This window comes from Ochlerotatus camptorhynchus, unplaced genomic scaffold (assembly GCF_037179485.1).
Source record: "Ochlerotatus camptorhynchus isolate MF236.1 unplaced genomic scaffold, CSIRO-AGI_Acam_v1.1 ptg000193l, whole genome shotgun sequence".
Lineage (NCBI taxonomy): Eukaryota > Metazoa > Arthropoda > Insecta > Diptera > Culicidae > Ochlerotatus > Ochlerotatus camptorhynchus.
In genome coordinates, this window is record NW_027040683.1 from 2838365 (window position 1) to 2859222 (window position 20858).

General features: G+C 43.5%; 3 protein-coding genes across 3 annotated transcripts; all 3 read right to left on the reverse strand.

The window, feature by feature from the left end:
- Nucleotides 1-917: 917 nt before the first annotated feature.
- Nucleotides 918-7004, reverse strand: LOC135702570 (uncharacterized). Its single transcript, XM_065223629.1, has one exon. The coding sequence runs from the start codon at nucleotides 7002-7004 to the stop codon at nucleotides 918-920; it is 6087 nt and encodes a 2028-aa protein (XP_065079701.1).
- Nucleotides 7005-14922: 7918 nt separating this feature from the next.
- On the reverse strand, nucleotides 14923-17525 carry LOC135702414 (U3 small nucleolar RNA-associated protein 14 homolog A). The gene is made up of 2 exons (XM_065223452.1): nucleotides 16175-17525; nucleotides 14923-16107 (listed from the first exon to the last, which is right to left on the reverse strand). The coding sequence occupies exons 1-2, from the start codon at nucleotides 17423-17425 to the stop codon at nucleotides 15007-15009; spliced, it is 2352 nt and encodes a 783-aa protein (XP_065079524.1). The 5' UTR covers nucleotides 17426-17525; the 3' UTR covers nucleotides 14923-15006.
- A 955-nt stretch (nucleotides 17526-18480) lies between these two features.
- Nucleotides 18481-20161, reverse strand: LOC135702572 (uncharacterized). The gene is made up of 2 exons (XM_065223631.1): nucleotides 19792-20161; nucleotides 18481-19730 (listed from the first exon to the last, which is right to left on the reverse strand). Exons 1-2 carry the CDS (start codon nucleotides 20159-20161, stop codon nucleotides 18481-18483), a joined length of 1620 nt encoding a protein of 539 aa, XP_065079703.1.
- Between the last annotated feature and the right edge of the window lie 697 nt (nucleotides 20162-20858).

Genomic DNA, 20858 nt, shown 5'->3' on the forward strand with positions numbered 1-20858 from the left:
AAATTTGGCAGCTGGGTCAACAAAAAATATTGTTGGTAACAGCCGAAATGAATCAAATTCTATAAACTTTATTCACCAACCAATGTATTTCAGCGAATGAAAGTTATAAAATTCCTGTGGAATACTCAGTTAAGTTAGGCTAATTTAGGATAATTTTCATGTAATGCTTACATTTAGTGATTCTCGCTGTATGGCAATATAATCGCTTGAGAGATCCAACAACTCTCGTAGGTTTAGGAAATCTGTAGGTTTAAGTTTAGTTTACTAATGTGTGCCTTGGCTCTAGATATAAAGTCTCACCTATCAACGGTAACAGAGCAGCCGAATTTGCTGGTAGTTATAAGTAATCGTTTAGCCGTAGGTACCTAGTTAGATGTTTGTGTTTAGGATCATGTTTTAGGTTTAAATTCTTTTTACCTCACCTTTTTCCGGGCCACATATAACTTATTCAGAAGGCAAGTAGAAGTTCTAGTGGTTCATCGATACCTTAATAATAGCACATAATAGGTTAAGAATCTTCCTGTCATACTATTTCATATTCTCACCTCTAGATTAAGAATCAATAATTTGCAACTAATATTTAGCACTCAAGTTCACTAGGTTTAGTTCACTAGGTTTAGTTCACTAGGTTTAAGCAGTAGATTTAGTGTATATAATAAGTATATATATAAGTAGTTTTAATTTTCGCAATTGGCAGGGCAATTTCACTTTTGTTTTGTCTTCTTTCCATAGTTTGATTTGTTTACATCCTGACCACTTTTTCCTCTCACCGCGTGACAATCCCTCGTATAGCGATGGGTGTGGTTGCACTCACTCGTCAGTGGCGTAGATCAGCGGTGGGAGTACACACATCTGGAGCGGGCGTAACCAACACTCCCCCCGGAATACGCGAAGACTCCTCCTAAAGCGTATTCGTCTCAAACGCCTACGTCGAGTACAGCCAAAGACACCGCTGGTCGTTCGTAGATACCCCCCGATGCGGTTTGCACGGTAGCCCACCTTACCTGACCATCTGGAGCCGGACACGTGGCAATCACTCGGCCTTTTGGCCAGCAGTTTCGTGGTAGCTTCGGATCCACAATGATTACCAGATCTCCAACTGTGATCGGCTTCACCGGTGTGAACCACTTAGTCCTACGGGTAATTGTAGGCAGGTAGTCCTGAACCCACTGCTTCCAGAACGCGTCCACTATCACCTGCGGCTGCTTCCAGCTGTTCCTAAGCAGGATAGGGCTATCGTCCAGAGGAGCCCACGATCTCAGGCCGTTGGTGGATCCCAAGAGAAAGTGATTGGGCGTCAAAACCGGGAAATTGTCACCATCGCTTGGTACGTTGGTCAGAGGACGGGAGTTGACAATATTCTCGATCTCCACCAACGTGTTCTCCAGTACTTCGGGAGTCGGGATTCTGCTCGTTTGCATTCGTCCGAGGTTCTGCTTGACACTCCGAATCAAACGCTCCCATGCTCCACCCATGTGAGGCGTGACGGGAGGGTTGAAAGACCACTCAGTGTGGCTGGAGGTGAACTCCTTCGCTAGCGCATCATGGTCGAGTTTTTCTGTAGCACTCTGTAACTCCTTACTTGCAGCTCGGAAATTGGTCCCACGGTCGCTATAGATCGCAGCAGGTATACCCCTTCTAGCCATGATGTTCCGAATGGCCATTACACAGGAATCGGTGGTCAGTGAGTGAGCGATCTGCAGATGGATGGCGCGAGTGGTTAAGCAAGTGGCGAGAACCCCCCACCGTTTCTCGGTACGTCTTCCAACCGATACCATCATCGGACCGAAGTAGTCCACTCCCGTGTGAGTGAAGGGACGAGTGAAGGCGGCCAGGCGAGCTGGAGGAAGGTCAGCCATTGCTGGTGGCTGCGGCTTGGCGCGGAGGATTTTACATTGTTGACAGTCTTTCCGGATCTGATGGTACGCTGCTTTCAGGCGAGGAATACGGTAGCGTTGCAGTATCTCGTTCACCACCGTCTCGTGGTTTTGATGATTGAATCTATCGTGTACTGCAGAGATGATGAGGCGAGTAACAGGATGATCCCGGGGAAGAATCACCGGTTCGGCTGCATCTCGATCGATAAATATACAGGCCTTCGTTCGACCTTTGACACGCAGCACATCATTTTCATCCAGAAAGGCACACCACTGGTAGAGCAGGCTTGATCTGGGAACCGTTTTTGCTGGATCCTTCAACAGACGGTTCTTCATGAGGATAGCTGCCTCTTCTGCGAAAGTGGTAGATTGAGCCTGGCGAAACAGATGATTTTCTGCATCGATAAAGTCCTGTCTTTTCAGCGGTCCCGACACTCGCGGTCGGCCGTAGCAGCAACGTTTCAGGTTGTTGATATAACGCAGTACGTAGGCCGTTACGCGTAGCAGGTCGGTCCACCTCGAGAAATCCGGTGGATGAATTGCTGGATCACTAGATTGAGTGTGCAGAAGCAGATGCGGTCGTAAATCCTCCTCGGTAGTTCTTCCAGGAAACGGATTCACAGGCCAATCTTCTTCTTTGAGGAGAAGGAACTCCGGTCCACGGAACCAGTGGCTGTCACTTGACAAGTTGGGGGCTCTTTTCCATTTCGTTCCTTCGTCAGCAACGTTGTGTTTCGTCGGCACCCATCGCCACTCGATGATATCCGTAGTCTCGAGGATTTCGCTGACACGGAATGCCACGAACTGGCTGTACCGCCTGTGATCTGAACGCAGCCAACAGAGTACATCCTTGGAGTCTGTCCAGAACGTTCGCTGGCTGACGTTGATAGAGAGTGATTTCGAAATGGTATCCGCAAAACGCACACCGATGATTGCCGCTTGCAGTTCGGAACGAGGAATCGACAGAAACTTGAGCGGCGCAACTCTTGTTTTGGCACCAACTAGTGCGCATTCGACGGTATCGCCGTTGTCGAATCGTAGGTACACCGTCGCAGCAAACCCGTTCTCGCTTGCATCAACAAATGTATGCATTTGCACTACGGTACTTGATCCACCAGGTGTTTGCACTCGATAGCAGCGTGGTATTTCAACGTTTGCTATCTGCGGAAAGATCGCTAACCATGCCAACCACTTGTCGTGCTGCGAATCCTCGATCGGGTCATCCCAACCAACCGGCGTTCGCCAGATCTCCTGGAGCAACGTCTTCAAGAACATTAACACGTGCGCGATGAGTCCCAATGGATCGAATACCATCATTAGAGTGCGTAGAACTTCCCTTTTGGTTGGCCGACGGTTTCCTGATATGAGCTCCTCATCGTATCGCGCGGAGACCTTGTAGGTGAAGCAGTCCTTTGAGGTATCCCACCACATGCCAAGAACTTTCTCGGTGATGCTTTCTTCGCCGATGTCGAGGTTTTTCTCCTTCGTCGTTTCCTCACTCACCGCCGCCAAGACGCTACGCGAGTTCGATATCCAGTTCCGCATCTCAAAACCGGCCGATGCGTGAATCCTTTTCACGTCCTGTACAAGCTGAATTGCTTCCTCTGCGGACTCCACGCTCACAAGCATATCATCCACATAGTGCCGTTTGACAATTGCATTGACAGCTTCCGGATGATCCCGCTCGAACTGCATAGCGTTACTATTTTTCACATATTGTGCAGTACTTGGTGAGCAACAAGCACCGAAAGTCATCACCTGCACTACGTAGACACTCGGCTCCGTCGCTTGGTCGTCGTCCTTCCAGAAGAAACGTAGGCAATGCTGGTCATTTTCTCGCATCTTCACCTGGTGAAACATCTCACGAATGTCACCAGAAACTGCCACCCGAAACTCTCGGAATTGTACCAGCACGGAAAGAAGAGACGTCAGCTGGTCAGGGCCCTTGAGCAGGACAGAATTGAGCGATACTCCATGGACGGTGGCTGCTGCATCCCACACAAGTCTCATCTTGCTCGGCTTATTCGGGTTAACGACCGGGAAAATTGGGAGGTACCACACTTGGGATCGTGGTGTTTGCAGCTCTTCCACTGTCAACTTCCTTACGTAGCCTTTCCTTACGTGGTCGTCGATCTTCGCCTTCAGCGCCTCGGCTAGCACGGGATCTTTCGTCATACGATTATCCAAGCATCTCCACCGCTTCAGCGCCATTGGTTGACTGTCCGGAAGTCGGACATTATCGTACTTCCAAAGGAGGCCGGATTCGTAACGATCAGCTGTACGACGAGTGAGAGTTTCTAGAAGCATTTGTGCCCGTTGATCCTGATGCGAGACTAGCAACTTGTCCGGTTTTACGACTCCAAGGCTGTCGAGCGAGAAATGAGATTTCACAATTTTATGTAGGTCCTCGTCCGGATCTCGGTTGCACTCGCACGTTTGCACGCTATGGTAGTTCACATACCGCGTAGCTTCCTCCTTGCCGGCACAATTTCCAAAGACCATCCACCCTAGGCGCGTCTTCACTGCTATGGGCTCGTGGTCCTTACCTTCCCGACTCTTGATGGCATGGCCAAGTCTAGCGTGGTCCAGACCGATGAGAATACGAGGACTGACGTTGTGGTACGACTCGAGTGGCAACCCTGCCAAATACGGGTACTTCCTCTGGATCTCCGCAAGCAGCAACGTTTGCGGACGAATTTGCAGAGAGGACATCGTGTAGACACCTGACAGCTCGTACTTCTTCGAACTGTACACGCCGGAAATTTGCAGGTTGATCTGCTGCGACTGGTTCTCCATCTTCTGCGTTCCGCCGGTCCACTTCAAGCACAGGGATTTCGTCGGTCCCTGCACACCCAACTCATCGGACAGGCTCTGTTCTATTAGTGTGAGCTCAGACCCATCATCTACAAACGCGTAGGTGCGTATCGTCTTCGTTGGCCCATACAGCATAACCGGAACGATTCTAAACAAGATCTCCGATTGACCTTGGTGAACGTTGCAGCTATGATCCGTCCTTCTCGTCTCTGGTTGGGTGCTGTTGGGTGTTGCTGCCATCGGCGTTGGCGATCTCGGAGCTTCGTGTTTCTGCGTGTTATGAAGCAGAGGATGATGAAGAAACTCGCATCCGTTCTTTCCACACGGTTTGGACTGCTTACATGATCCGTTATGCTTTCGCAGGCATTTCCGGCATAGCTTACACTCCTTCACGGTTGCCCACTTGGAATCGTAGCTGAACTCCTCGAACCTCTTGCACTTCGCTACGGACGGACACGTTCCTTTGCACACTGCACACTGCTCCTTGGATGCAGCACCGGAAGGTTTCGTCTTGGTCGATGGTTCGGCAAGATCTGCTCTCGTGGATTCCGACTCGGAATGGAAATTCAGAAAGCCATCCTTTTTGTTTTCTCGACCTCGCTTCTCGCTGCTACTGTTGCTGATCATAACTGCACTGGCATCCTCCGCCGTCGTGTACAGCCACGCACTGAAATCGATTAAGGTTGGATTCGGCCTTCCACGAGAGTATTTGGCCCAGTCCATCTTGAGAGTTGACGGAAGCCTCTCCACTAGCTCGTACCTTAGCGATGAGTTATACACGAAATCGCTAACTTCACACACCTGGATCGTGGCGACAAGATTCTCCACCATAAGCGCGAAGTTTACGACTGTCTCCAGCTTCTCCATGTTTGGTAGTGGTAGTGCACGAACCTTTCGGATTATTGCGTGAACAATGGCCTCCGGTCTTCCGTAGAGCATTTTCAACGTCGACATCACTCCTACTACGTTTGATGGATGGAGCAGTCGACACCTCACTGCCTCCAGTGCCTTTCCCTTCAAGCACTTTCGCAATCGAAGCATGTTCTCTTCGTTTGAGAACCCACACATTTGGGTCGAGGAGTTGAATATAGAAAAGAAAAGTGGCCAGTCTTCTGAACTTCCGTTGAACTCTGGTAAATCCTTGGAAACTGCTTGGCGTGCCGCGAGTTGACTTCGATTCAGGATACACACCGTCTCGTCGTTGAAGGTCACCGCAGGTTGCGCTGCAGGAGGTGGTCGACGAACTGGAGTTGAACGCTGTCCAGGAAAAAACTCGTTGCCGTCTGCCAATGTGCCTGGATTCATCGAAGGGATGTTTGATGACCGAAATACGGTGGAATTGGGATGATGTGTATATGTACGCTGCAATGGCTGACCTGGTTGGTCCGGACGAATCGATGGTTGGTAATTGTGCTGAGCGAGAATCGGAATTTGGTTTTCCTGTGGCCTCCTCGAGATGTTCGATGCATGACCGTTAATCTCCTCTTCTACTAAACCGGAATCGTTCTCCACACCATGGCGTTCGGTTTCATCTACCCATTCCTGGATCTTCGACATCCTTTCCAAGTCGCTGGCGATCGTTGACGTTTCGCTACCGTAATCCTTCAGGATCTCGAACCTTCTCTCCAGAAACTTCTTCTCCAGCTCGAACTGTTCATTGAGCTTTTGCAACTCTAACTCCCTTATCCTTCTTGCTTCACTCCTAGCTGAACTTGCCTTACTCTTCGTTCGAATTGCACCAGTATCATTTTTTGTCTCGACTGGCCATTGCTGCTGCTCATTCGACGTGTTGGAAACCATCTGGTTTGTGGTGGTACTGGTGGGGGGATTAATCGCTGTTGGTGTTGAATCCTTTGCGGTATTGCATAGGGGACAGATCCAACTAACGTTCGCGATGTCATCCGTAACTTCCACACATTCGTAGTGGAACCACTGCTTGCAACCATCACCATCACACTGCACCATATGATCACTATCACGCTCACTACACAAGTGACAATGGAAACCTTGTTTCCTTCGAACAACGCGCATCGGATTTCGTCTCGCGTCGGACACGGTCGGAATTGACATTGGCATTTTACCGGCAGCATCGAACTTCTGCGTTTTTTGATTCGCTCCGGTACTACGAGATGGATGTACCGATTGAGCATTAACTAGGCTAGAGGTTACCTGCGTTTTACTGGGAAGGGATACTACACCATCGAGGACGGTCGTGGCTACCACTGCTACGCCACTAGCGATACCTGCTGCTACATCGTCCGCCGTCGGTACTACGGTGATTACCCGTTCAGATTCGGTGGATTTCTTCGACATCTCGGGATCGATATTATAAATGAATTTTATAAAATGTTGGTAACAGCCGAAATGAATCAAATTCTATAAACTTTATTCACCAACCAATGTATTTCAGCGAATGAAAGTTATAAAATTCCTGTGGAATACTCAGTTAAGTTAGGCTAATTTAGGATAATTTTCATGTAATGCTTACATTTAGTGATTCTCGCTGTATGGCAATATAATCGCTTGAGAGATCCAACAACTCTCGTAGGTTTAGGAAATCTGTAGGTTTAAGTTTAGTTTACTAATGTGTGCCTTGGCTCTAGATATAAAGTCTCACCTATCAACGGTAACAGAGCAGCCGAATTTGCTGGTAGTTATAAGTAATCGTTTAGCCGTAGGTACCTAGTTAGATGTTTGTGTTTAGGATCATGTTTTAGGTTTAAATTCTTTTTACCTCACCTTTTTCCGGGCCACATATAACTTATTCAGAAGGCAAGTAGAAGTTCTAGTGGTTCATCGATACCTTAATAATAGCACATAATAGGTTAAGAATCTTCCTGTCATACTATTTCATATTCTCACCTCTAGATTAAGAATCAATAATTTGCAACTAATATTTAGCACTCAAGTTCACTAGGTTTAGTTCACTAGGTTTAGTTCACTAGGTTTAAGCAGTAGATTTAGTGTATATAATAAGTATATATATAAGTAGTTTTAATTTTCGCAATTGGCAGGGCAATTTCACTTTTGTTTTGTCTTCTTTCCATAGTTTGATTTGTTTACATCCTGACCACTTTTTCCTCTCACCGCGTGACAATCCCTCGTATAGCGATGGGTGTGGTTGCACTCACTCGTCAGTGGCGTAGATCAGCGGTGGGAGTACACACATCTGGAGCGGGCGTAACCAACAAATATGTTTGTTTTTAAAAGAGATTTCTTGTTGATTCAACCATATTTATTTTATTAAGCCTAAAATTATACGCAGTAGAAATAAAAATATGTTTTTTGATTCAATTTTTAATAATTTGCGATTATTTTTATGTTTTGTTTTCGATTTGTTACCAACAGAATTACAATTGAATAAAAATAAAACTTTTTCTGAGGCATAAAATCTCTCTGGTTCATGAGTTGATGGGTCGATAGGTAGGGTCCAGGTATGGGAGCGGCCTTCCTGGCGTCGGGAGCATTGGTACTCAGTACTGAAAATAAGATCGACGGAAAAAATCAAGGAAAAAAAGAAAAACTGTTTATATTTTGCAACTGCAGCATACTTACTTACCTCTAGAGCTGAATCAAACGAGAAATGTTTTGTTATTGTTTACATTTTTTTTCCGGGTTTTCACGAGGGAATGGTTGGTAGTTATTTTTGCATTCATGGCCCGGGGAATAGACACAACAAATAAATGTTAATTTTTTTTTTATCTAGTTCGTTTATTTGTAAGGCTCAATCGCGTTAGCTTTACGGAGCCGATAATTCATTGTTCTTTGTTTGTAACAAAATTCACTTAATTCTATGTCTAGTAGGAGTTGGGCCGGATACTCGCGGCTTAATCGAGGTTAGAGGGGTACATTGTCGAAGGATAGGAAAAGGGGGGGGGAGCTTGGGAGTAGGGTATCGTTGCCTCATCAGAGCGTTGTCGCCAGTGTGAACGGTAGTGTGGTTCTAGATTCGTCTGGAGTTCGACCGGCTATGGTGACCAGTGGGCGACGATGAGGCTCATCGAGACGGGGGACAAGACAAACAAAAACTAATAAAGAGATACAAAAGACAAACGAATTAAATTCTTATACTAGACATTTGCAGAAACAAAATGTTAAATTAAAATTAACTATTGTTGGCTTGATAAAAGAATATTATTATTATTTATCTTTATTAGGGAGGCTTTCAGCCTTGGGCTGGTTCGCATCCATAAAAGAATATTGTTATTTTTACAATAGTTGCAGTTGAAGAGTGGCTTATGAAAACAAAAAGAATCTTATTTTGAATTTATTTGAATGAATATTATCGAAACAATAAAATGCAATATAATTTCAACCGGAATTGTTTGTTTAAATACAAATAAAGTTTTTTTTTGGTTCAATGCAAACAATTTTCTGTCCGTGTGTAGTACTAGAATTTCGACTAGAATGGGGTACGTTAATCGATTTGCTTGGAAAGTAACAAAAGTCCTCAAAACCTAAACCGAGGCCAATTGCACCGCTGGTTCCACTGAATTGTCCCGACGGTTCATTGATTCACCTGATAACACCTGAAGGGAGAGAAGGCTGTCGCGATAGGTCAACATTTCGTCAGCTCCCACAATCACGGACAAAACATCACAAGCCCTCACGAAGCTGAGGTTGCTCAAATTGTAACCAATCTCCACCATGTTCCTAACATCTTTCCCGAGGAATCCGAGATCATGGCTGATGAACTATTGTATTATAACAAAACTTCCAAACACAGGCTCAGGTTTCGACAACATTAGGTTAAGCAACTAGGTTAAGTAGGGAATTTCTAGGATTGTTGACTGCAAAGTCCTCTGTTAACAACTAACGGAAAGCAGTTTATTTGTAATTTCCGTCAGATGTCGCCACAAGCAAGACAGTGCAATAATTATGCCTTTTTTGACAGAAAGCACTCTTGTGCGTGTGCCTCTAGAGAAATGTCGGTGGATAAAAATAACACAAACATGTCTTGCATAAACTCAGCATATCACGTGTGGGAAGACGGTTAAACTTGACACGCAATAATGTGCTAGGAAACCTCCCGCATAAACGCGAACCATAACTTGACCTTACCGATAGTAATTATAAATTGTTTATAATCCCTCCTAAACTTTAACTGAAATGATTATGGAACTTTACATGAACGTTTGTGTGATAAAGTTTTAACCTTATGTATTATTGTTTTTTGAAAGCGGACCTCACAAATAATGGGTTGTTAGAAACCATTACCATTCAAAATTCTTGTTTTCTCCATACATTTTCGAAAAGAGAACTATATTAGAACGTTTTTACTTATGGTTTGAGAACATTAATGGTTATGGTTATGATAGTCAGTAAGGTCCATTAATGGTTTTGTATTATCGCTCAAATTTACGTGGAATATATCGTGAATTGGTAATCAGTAATTTACAGGCAACCAATTCGCGATATATTCCACATAAAGTTGATCGATGTTACAAAACTATTCATGGACCTTACTGACTACCATAACCATAACCATTAATGTTCTCAAACCATAAGTTAAAAGGTTCTAATATAGTCCTCCTCCCGAAAATATATGGAGGAAACAAGAATTTTGAATGGTAATGGTTCTTAACAACTCATTATTTGTAAGGTCCGCTTCCAAAAAACCATAATACATAAGGTTAAAACTTTATCATTAAACGTTCTTCTAAAGTTCCATAACAATTTCAGTTGAAGTTTAGCAGGGATGATAAACAATTTTTAACCATTTTTGGTAAGGTCAATTTATGGTTCGCGTTTATGCGGGTTGCTCCTTGATGCGCAGGAATCGCCAATGGAAACTTTTACCAACTTGGTATCAATTCTTGTGACTGTATCAGACCTTTAAGGTGATACTCTAAGGAAGCCTTAGCGTGAAACTTTAAAGGCACAAATGTCAGCTTCCACAAAACATACAAATTTGAAATTGCTACTCCTTGTTTGCTATGCTACTACAAACAAAGAGTAGCAATTTCAAATTTGTATGTTTTGTGGAAGCTGACATTTGTGCTTTAGAAGTTTCACGCTAAGGCTTCCTTAGAGTATCAACTTAAGAACATTATTTATTATCTTCATGCTTTGCATGATTGGCTCTTCACGTGGTAGCAAAAGTTTGGCACGGAATATGCTTTCGTTTAGTTGACTGAGCTTCTTATAACTATTTAACGTGTTCCGAAGCATTACGTCCGTATCTACGAATTTCTTTGTGTGTGTCCCCGACAATAGCATCAGTCAGGAGAATCATTGGGGAGGATCAATTACTGCTGTTGCTTTCTGAAGAAAAAAACTCCCACGTGAAGACGGCAGACAAACGACGGATGACCTGTGCTATTTTCGTATCATTGAATAGCACAGGATAATTCGAACCAGACTAGGGTAAGTAAACATGCACACATGACGTAGGATATGAGGGGGTTAGGGTGCCGGGGTGTTTTTGAAGTCGCTATCGGCTATGTATTAAGCATATGCACGTTATCTTTTTTTTTTTAATTTCTGAAGGATTGAATGGTGACAGGAAATGGTTGATATTGTCTTATTTCCCTTCAAACTGCAATAACAAGAAATCAAACGCAAGCATTTTCAGTAAAACTTCGTGCCGAGCTGCGGTACGTCAAACGGGGTACCATCAACCGGTGGAAACCTGGGTATTGCGAACTCTGTCGATTTTATTTTTCAAGTGAGCAAGAAAACATCTTGAAAATCTTTCGAAGCTTCAAATTGTTTTGCTGAAACAGCTCACAAAATCGTATATACATGCTGTCAAATGAACTCTTGGCTCCTTCTTCTCTGCTCCACAAATAACGTATTCATGGTGTTGGGAGTGCACCTGCCACAAAGCTCACATGACTCTTATAAAGTTTGATTAAATTCTTGTTTCAGCAATTTGTAACCCAGTTTTGGCATTATTATAAATATCAAATAAAAACACTTTTATTCGAGCATCACGTTCGATGATTTACATTATCCGCCTACTAAGGTTGATGTTTCGACAGTTTCATAATTATAATTATTAATTTGTTTTCAGTAGCTGGCAATACCTTTACTTGTGGTTCAAACAGTAACTACCTACATGACTTCTGAGCTCTTTTGAATGTTTGGCTCCCGTTTGACAGTTCGACTTGGCTCCCAGATTACAAGCATTTTGAGTTAGTTCGCAGTACTCAGGTGGAAACTAACGATTTTAAATTGGCTCAACATTGGTCCCAAGCAAATCGATTAACGTACCCCATTATAGTCGAAATTCTAGTACTACACTATGTTTGTTTTGATTCGCTATGAAGGTTTGACAGATAAAATGAGAGGTTCGTGGATTTTCCTATGTTTCGAGGGGTGTATCGATTAACTTGGAACCGAAGATAGTACCAGAGCTGAGCCAAAAAGTTGAGCACGTTTCTTCGGGACCTACTTGTCTTAGAGTTACCTCTATGGTATTACCATAGAGGTAACTCTAAGACCACTGGGTCCCGAAGAAAATCATTATTATTTTTGGCTCACTCAGTACCAGAACAACGGTCCCAAGCAGTCCCAAGCTATTTCACTCACCCCTGCATGTTCTGCATGAATCCACACACCCCTGATGTTATCTGTCAAACTTTCATAGCGAATCAAAACAAACATAGTGTAGTAATAGAATTTCAACTAGAATGGGGTACGCCATAGAAGCAACAAAAAAACTAACGATTTTAAATTGGCTCACCACTTTAGTAGCCTATTGGTCCCAAGCAAACGATTAACGTACCCTATTCTAGTTGAAATTCTATTACTACACTATGTTTGTTTTGATTCGCTATGAAAGTTTGACAGATAACATCAGGGGTGTGTGGATTCATGCAGAACATGCAGGGGTAAGTGAAATAGCTTGGGACTGCTTGGGACCGTTGTTCTGGTACTGAGTGAGCCAAAAATAATAATGATTTTCTTCGGGACCCAGTGGTCTTAGAGTTACCTCTATGATAGAAGTACTTGGGACCAATAGGCTACTCAAGCAGTGAATCAATTTAAAATCGTTAGTTTCCACCCCCTGGTATTACCATAGAGGTAACTCTAAGACCAGAAGGTCCCGAAGAAACGAGCTCAACTTTTTGGCTCAGCTCTGGTACTATCTTCGGTCCCAAGCTAATCGATGCACCCCTCGAAACATAGGAAAATCCACGAACCCCTAATTTTATCTGTCAAACTTTCACAGCGAATCAAAACAAACATAGTGTAGTACTAGAATTTCGACTAGAATGGGATGCGTTAATCGATTTACTTGGGACCAATAGACTAGTCAAATAGTGAGCCAATTTAAAATTGTTAGTTTCCACCGGTTGGTATTACCAACAATCAATACGAAACTAACGATTTTAAATTGGCTCACCACTTTAGTAGCCTATTGGTCCCAAGCAAACGATTAACGTACCCTATTCTAGTTGAAATTATATTACTACACTATGTTTGTTTTGATTCGCTATGAAAGTATGACAGATAACATCAGGGGTGTGTGGATTCATGGAGAACATGCAGGGGTGAGTGAAATAGCTTGGGACTGCTTGGGACCGTTGTTCTGGTACTGAGTGAGCCAAAAATAATAATGATTTTCTTCGGGACCCAGTGGTCTTAGAGTTACCTCTATGGTATTACCATAGAGGTAACTTGGTATTACCATAGAGGTAACTCTAAGACCACTGGGTCCCGAAGAAAATCATTATTATTTTTGGCTCACTCAGTACCAGAACAACGGTCCCAAGCAGTCCCAAGCTATTTCACTCACCCCTGCATGTTCTGCATGAATCCACACACCCCTGATGTTATCTGTCAAACTTTCATAGCGAATCAAAACAAACATAGTGTCTGTGCCATAAAAAGGGAGAAAAACATAGTGTAGTAATAGAATTTCAACTAGAATAGGGTACCCCAACTAACAATTTTAGCTGCAGATTAGCTTATACAGCCAAAAATTGGCTTATACAGCTAATATTTGCCTGTATAAGCTAGTCTGCAGCTAAAATTGTTTGTTGGGACGTTAATCGTTTGCTTGGGACCAATAGGCTACTAAAGTGGTGAGCCAATTTAAAATCGTTAGTTTCGTATTGATATTGCATAAATTTTACCGAACAGTTCAGCTGTTCAGATTTCGGTAAAAATTACCGACGCCGGCGATAATTTCTAAGAGTGAAAGTCAAAATGCACTGCTTTGCTCGATTGGGACAACTTTTTTTTCAGTTTTGTGGTGACAGTCGTCCATACTTTTACCACCGACAAACCGACATGAATGACCATAGCAAAAACAATAAATTTTCTAACCAAAGCACACTACTGACATAGAGGTAACTCTAAGACTAGTAGGTCCCGAAGAAACGTGCTCAACTTTTTGGCTCAGCTCTGGTACTATCTTCGGTCCCAAGCTAATCGATTCACCCCTCGAAACATAGGAAAAACCAATAACCCCTCATTTTATCTGTCAAACTTTCATAGCGAATCAAAACAAACATTGCGTAGTACTAGAATTTCGACTAGAATGGGATACGTTAATCGTTTGCTTGGGACCAATAGGCTATTCAAGTAGTGAGCCAATTTAAAATCGTTAGTTTCGTATTGATTGTTGCTACTGACATGTGGCTCCGTGTTCGCGGGAAATATTTAGCTAAGCCATAAACCCGCATGCACAAGTTATGAATTGGTTCGTGTCTGATCTAATCTGGACAAATTATTTTGATCTAGATCAAAAAATCCTATGGTTTTGACAGTTCGGATCACTGCACATTTAAATCGGTCGTTTATGATTTTCGGGCATAAGTCAGAATTAAGTGTCATGTCGGTTTGTCGGTGCTTTTACTAAATTGCTTTTTAGGTCAGTCAACTACACAGCCTTCTGTGATCGCTGAATTCATTCATGCTACAAGCACAGAACAGAAAGAGAAGTGCAAACAAATCGGTGAATCAAAAAGTGGTTCGTTTTTCTGCTCAACAAGCGATGTGTTGTGGTAGCATTCCACACGGGCTTTCTACGTGCACTCACACTATCATAGCATGCTGCCTATCCTAACTGCAGGCAGAAGATGCCTTCTACCGCTAGGTGCGCTAGTGTTCGCAAATGACAAGTGGAGCCACTTTCTGATCCGAAGTTCCACTACTGTGCTACAAGCCACAATGCGCCTCCATTTGGAAAAATTAAAAATTAAAATGCATGCTTCTTGCTGAAGGAGCAGCTTGGTACCTACTTCAAGGCAAGCTTCTGTGCAATGACATTGTACATACCTAAGTTAATTATTTTTTAAGAACTTTATTACTCCATGTATCATAATAAAACGTAAATGAAAATAGACTTTCAACAACACAGGCACTACTTTTGCTCCTGTTGGCTCAGCTCATTCTGCTCCAGGAATTCCTCGTACTTCTTCACGGCTTTGTTGTACTGCTTGCCTCCAACTTGGAAGCTCTTATTCACGTCCTGCAGCAAAATGTCCTTCTTCATCGGTTCGATAATGGCTCCCATCTTGGTCACCACCCGCGGCTCAACCAACGTCAAATGGGCCGTTTCCGGAAGGAACGTCCTACCCAGGGGTGCCCTCATCGAGGCTTCGTAATCCTTCACGCTCACAAACGGGAACGGCAGTTCGTTGACCAAATGCGAGGTAAGCTTCTTGCTCACAGCGTCCTCGTTGAGGATGACCCGGTCCTGGTTGTCGTCCCGCCGCGGGAACACCGGCGGTGCCTTGAACATCTTCCGGCGAGTTTTCTGCGCTTTTCGCTCGTTGATTCCGGAACCGCCCCATGAACCCCAACCCGGCAGGAAAAGGACCAACTCTTTGGGTTTGGTTCGATCGCGTTCGTCTTGCTTTTCCCGCTCGAAATCGGCAACGATGTCGTCGTCCTCGAACGCTTCCGCTATGGTGAGCTTTTGACTGTGCTCAGGATCTTCGTCATCTGACAATTCGCCACCGGTGGTTAAATCCGGAATGGCATTCAACATGTGCTTCGGCTTCATCTGAACGAACTGCTTCGGATTGATGGTGATTTCCGACGATGATGTAGCAGTAGCGGAATCTTGTAGCTTGTCTTCTGTGAAGAATTTCGCCATGTGCGGAATTCTACTGTCGTCTTTTTGATTTCCGGCAGTCTCATCCAGTGCAATGTCTGCATCGGCAAGGGTAACCTTCTTTTTGAATGCTAGATTGGATTTGCCTTTATCCTCGGCTTTCCGTTTGTTCTGGCTATTTTTTGGGCGCCTTAATACAATCTTCTGAGCTGCGGACAATTTTTGAACATTTGCCAGTTTTTGCTGCACCTTTTGCTGAAGAAGTTCCTGGGCATCATCAAAAATTTCCTCTAGGTTCAGTTCCTGGCGATTACTTTTCTTCTTCTTTTTCGATGGCTTCTCTTCGGAAACGCACTGGTCTTCCTCTTCCCAAGCAGAAGTTGAAATTGCCTTCGATTTTATGACCTGAAAGTGTGCAAAATTCAAACAAGTTAAGAAAAAAATGTAACCGCAACCTGCTTTTGTAAAGTACCTTTTTCTTGAACATTTCCAGCTGGCGTTCGTCTTCAGAATCCTCTCCTTCCTCTGCTTCTCTTTCGTCGTGCTCTGACCGCACTTCTATTTCCTCATCCTGAATTTGTTTTTTAATCTCCTCCACCTTATTTCTCTGCTCCCAGTACTTGCGATAGCCACTGGTAAACTCTCGATTCCCTTCCTCCTCGTGATCTCCCTTCTTCCTGACCCAAGGGTTATCCTCATCATCATCATCCGGTTCCACCACTTCTTCCTCCCCAGACTCGGAAGACTCGTCTTCTGCCAACCGCTTCGCCATCAGTTCCTTCCCTATCGACAACTGTTCTTCAATTTCCTGCCTCACATTCATGTCGTACTTTGCCCTAATCTGCATATTCTTCGCCCACGATCCGGTATTCTTATGTCTCAATGAGGCTCTCTCTTGATATCTCTGCTTCTCGATCAACTCCAACTGCTTCAACGCCGCCTCCGGATCCGTCTTCTGCAGCTCCTCAAACTGTTTGATCTGATTCCGAATCTTCTCTCGCTTCATCAGTTTGTGAAACTTTTTGCTCTTGATCTTATTCATCCTTCTACCTTTCGAAATCTTGTACGCCTCCCTCATCTTCTGCCGGGCAGCTTCCTTCCGCTTCTGCCTCAACTCCTCCAGCGTCAGTGCGTACTGATCTTGCTCCACTTCCTCCACCTCCTCTTTCTGGTACTTGCTATCCAGCTCTTCCATCGCCTTCATTAGATCCGATTTGACCCGGTATTGAGACAGCTTCTGCGGTGCTTCATTTGCCAGATCAACCTTTCCGTACTGCAACGGAAAAACCGTTTGGGGTGCAGCATCGCCTGCCGTCACCACCGGTTCCCACAGATCCAAGTTTTTCTGCGTTTTCCCGTACAGAGTATCCCGCTCAATTCGATCCGCCACCGGTTTCTCCAGCGGCTTTCGTAATGTTTTCTTCTTGTCTTTAACCTGAACTAACTCCTTCCCTAGGGTCGTTTTCTTACCGGATTTCTTCAGAATTCCCAGCAGATCGTCCAACTTGACTGCCGCTTTCGGTTTGGCACTGTCATTCTCGCTGAACTGCGCCTTGACCAGGTGGAACTCCGACTTCCTATTGATCGGCTCGGTGCGGGACACCTTCTGGACATCTTGCGTCCGAACGATGCTATTGATTCCGGCCAGCAGTTTCTGATGGGCTATCGGATCCACGCGATCGGATTCGTCGTCGGACATTGTGTGATCGACGGTGGCTACCATTTTTTGGTGGCACAATAACAGATTTTCACGAAAATATTACGATTTCAACAGCACAGCACGTGCAACGCGTGCCAGACGAATGGAAAACAACATGCACGATTATTTACAACTTTTGACAGTTCGCTTTGATTGGTCGGAAAGTGAACATATACGCACACACGTGTGTTTTGTTTACAAGTTTTTTTTTGCTTCTTTTGAACCGGTTCATATGAACCAGGTGGCATTTTTAAGTCTAAAAACAGTCGAGGCACAAAACGAAAACCCCTTCTTTGAATAAGCTGCGTTCGAGGCTGTGTAGGGTAAATGACCCAATAGTGGAGGAGCTAAGCACAACAAAGTCATATATTTTGTTTTTTTGACAAAATGAAATGAATATTGTTGATGTTTTCTATCATTTTCTATTCAAATGGATACTCTTTTATCATTTTTCAACATAAAACATGATTATTGAAAGATTTTGGGGATGTAATTGTCAATAAAATATTGGATGTTTTTGTTCCTATAGTTGCGATAGTGTACCTATAGTTGCGCATGGGTGTTCCTATAGTTGCGGTAAATAATAAAGTGTTAAAATTATGGTACTTTCAGATATTGATCAAAAAGTTTAATTCCGTGTTAATGCTAGCACAGGATAAGAATCGTTGTCTTAAACAATGTCTTAAAGGGAATGTTTAAATATTACGTAATACTCTAAGGGAGGGGGAGGAGGTCTGCCAAAATGTTACGGTCCATACACAAATTTAAGGCTTCCCATACACAATTTGTTACGAAGGGGGGGGGTGTAAACAATTTACAATTTAGCGTTATATAATATTTGAAGGAACCCTTTGTAAATCGTTGGAACATTGCACTAAACTGGACTAAACGAATTAAGATATAGTTATCGGTACATAATTCCAGAGCTGTGGTCCAGAGCTCGTTGTTGGAAGTTGGTTCTGGTTCGAATGGGAAAGAATCGTTTTGTTGAACCTCAAATGATTTCTCAAGAGGATTTTGAAGACCAACTGTAAATAGTAAACAAAAATATATCACAATTAGATTTTAATAAAGATATATCAAACAGTACCTGGCTGATCTTGGATTTGCTCCTGCGTGGAAGTAGATTGGTTAACATCAGCATACTCGAAAAGGTGATTTGAGGACTTAGCTTCCGATAAGGTGAATGATAGAGAGGAGTGATACGGTTTAATGAGTTTCTCGTAAAGGTTTCTGATAACAACCTCGTCATCACTCAGTTCTTCGCAGCTCGTTATCTTATTCAGACGTTTTTCTCCAATGTCCTCCAAGGCGAGCTCAATGGTCTTGAATAGAATGACGTATGAGTCCATAATATACGAAGAAAGTGTGCTGTTATTCTCGACAATTTGTAATTCTTCGTGCTCGGGGGATGTTACATTAGGAGGGTTCAGCTCCTGAGATACATTCGGATTAGGTGCAGGCGTAGTGGACTTTGCAATGCACTTGCTGTAGTCAATGCTGTCGGGATCAAACGGCTGTAGTCCACAAGCTTTGAATCCATTTATAATGCTGTTTGCCACGATTCCACGCTTCATAGCCTCCTGGAGAACCACCGCGAAGTGGTTTAATGTGAACATTTCTCCGTTGTTCCTGTCCTGCCACTCGGAAACTGCTGCCTTCCAAGCGTTTTTTAATGGTTTGAAAATTGCCACATCAGCAGGTTGTGTAATTCTTGTGGAATTAGGATATAATACTATAAGTATTATTCCTAAATCAAGACACAAATCAGCCACATCTGCTGCCATGTGTGACGAATGTCCGTCAACAAAATATATAACCGGAAAAGTTACTCCTTTCTTCAAAAGAAAAGGATAAAAAACCTTCCGAACGTACAATTCAAAATTGGAGGCATCCATCCATCCCTTAGCGCTTTTTCCAATGCCCCAGTCCGGTGGAAAAGTCCGCAACAAGTCTGCACGAATTCTTTGCATTGGCAAGATGATATTAGGTGGCACAATAGAGCCGTCCGCACCAAAACTGAACATCACGGTTATGTTCGTGTGACTACTGGCGTGTTCGACTTCGTAAACATTGTGGCTCCCACGAGCAGCCAGCACTGCTTTGGTTTTGGGGTGCAGGAAGAAAGAAGTCTCGTCACCGTTGTAAACCCTCGATCCATCCTGAAGGATTTCCAAAAGACCTCGTTCTTCCAGATATGACGTCACTTGAGCAAACCAGCCACGAATGTCGGACTCGGAAACCTTAGCGCTAGCTGCGGAAACTGCTTCTGGTGTTCGCAACGTGACGGTTTTGTGTCTCTTGAGGAAACTGTTGAACCATTTACGACCTTAAATTGCAATTACATACTTGTTAAACTGGAACAACATCACGAATACAACACAACTTACCGGGAGCATTATTCCGAAAGGGATTTGGCCGCGAGGTAGAATCAAAGAAGGATTTGATTTTCGAATACAATGTATTTTTCACGACAGGAAAACCTTTTCGTTGCATGTCTTTAATCCAGTCCACAAGCTTTGCCTCCTCCTCTTCCGACAGCACTGTTTGAGGGCCTTTTCGTGTCTTCTTGCTCCATTTATCACTGAGCCGGAACCGGATGGTGGATTCAGGAATGCCAAAAGATAGCGAAGCGCCGTAAATAGTTTCTTTCCCGTTTTTAATGCTGAGAATGCATTGCCTCACAGCGTTCTCGTCGTACTTCCGACGCTTCCGGATCGTTTTTTTCTTTTCCGGTTCACGCTTCTCATCAGATGCCATTCTGAAAAGATATAGATATTTCAGTACCTATACACAATAATTACAATAAAATCACTCACTTTCACAACTTAGATAACTCAGAACTGCAAAAATATAATAATTGATACGCACCGCAAATGAATGGAAGGTAAACAAACGCTGAAGAAGTGACGAGCAACTTTGACACTTATTCAACGTTGCACTGCAATATCATGAAGAACAGGTACGGCAATGCTAATCAATCGTCTCCTTCATTCTCCCGCTGTTCTTACGTAAGGATGAGTGTGACGTCAAACTCGTCGTTACGTTAGAACAGTGGGAGCAAGAAAGTGATGAAACATTTGGATGTTGAGACCTGTTTTCTATTACATTGCAGCCGGAGGCGCAGAAAATAACACAACTACAGGAACGCAGAGTATTTGGTGTTCCAATAGTGGAGGCATACATTTTTAGATAATATTATCAATAATGTGCATATTTCACGGTTTTATTTAATTCCTACGATAGTTTATCATGTGAATGGACATAGTTCTTGCAAATATGTGGAATAGTTTTATAATAATGGCTTAAAATGTTGTGAGAAAATGTAGCGAATACATTAGTGAACAGTTTGGCTATGGCATATCAAAATAGTATTTTTTAAATAACGTGTGTTTTTTTTTTGTAATCCGGTAATTGTAGCAACATACGTAAATATGTTTGATTTATGTTTTATTCA

Coding starts and splice junctions, on each gene's coding strand:
- LOC135702414 (XM_065223452.1), bottom strand. CDS start 17,425: ATGGTAGCCACCGTCGATCACACAATGTCCGACGACGAATCCGATCGC. Junction 16,108..16,174: donor TGGAAATGTTCAAGAAAAAG/GTACTTTACAAA, acceptor GCACACTTTCAG/GTCATAAAATCGAAGGCAAT.
- LOC135702570 (XM_065223629.1), bottom strand. CDS start 7,004: ATGTCGAAGAAATCCACCGAATCTGAACGGGTAATCACCGTAGTACCG.
- LOC135702572 (XM_065223631.1), bottom strand. CDS start 20,161: ATGGCATCTGATGAGAAGCGTGAACCGGAAAAGAAAAAAACGATCCGG. Junction 19,731..19,791: donor CTTTCGGAATAATGCTCCCG/GTAAGTTGTGTT, acceptor TTGCAATTTAAG/GTCGTAAATGGTTCAACAGT.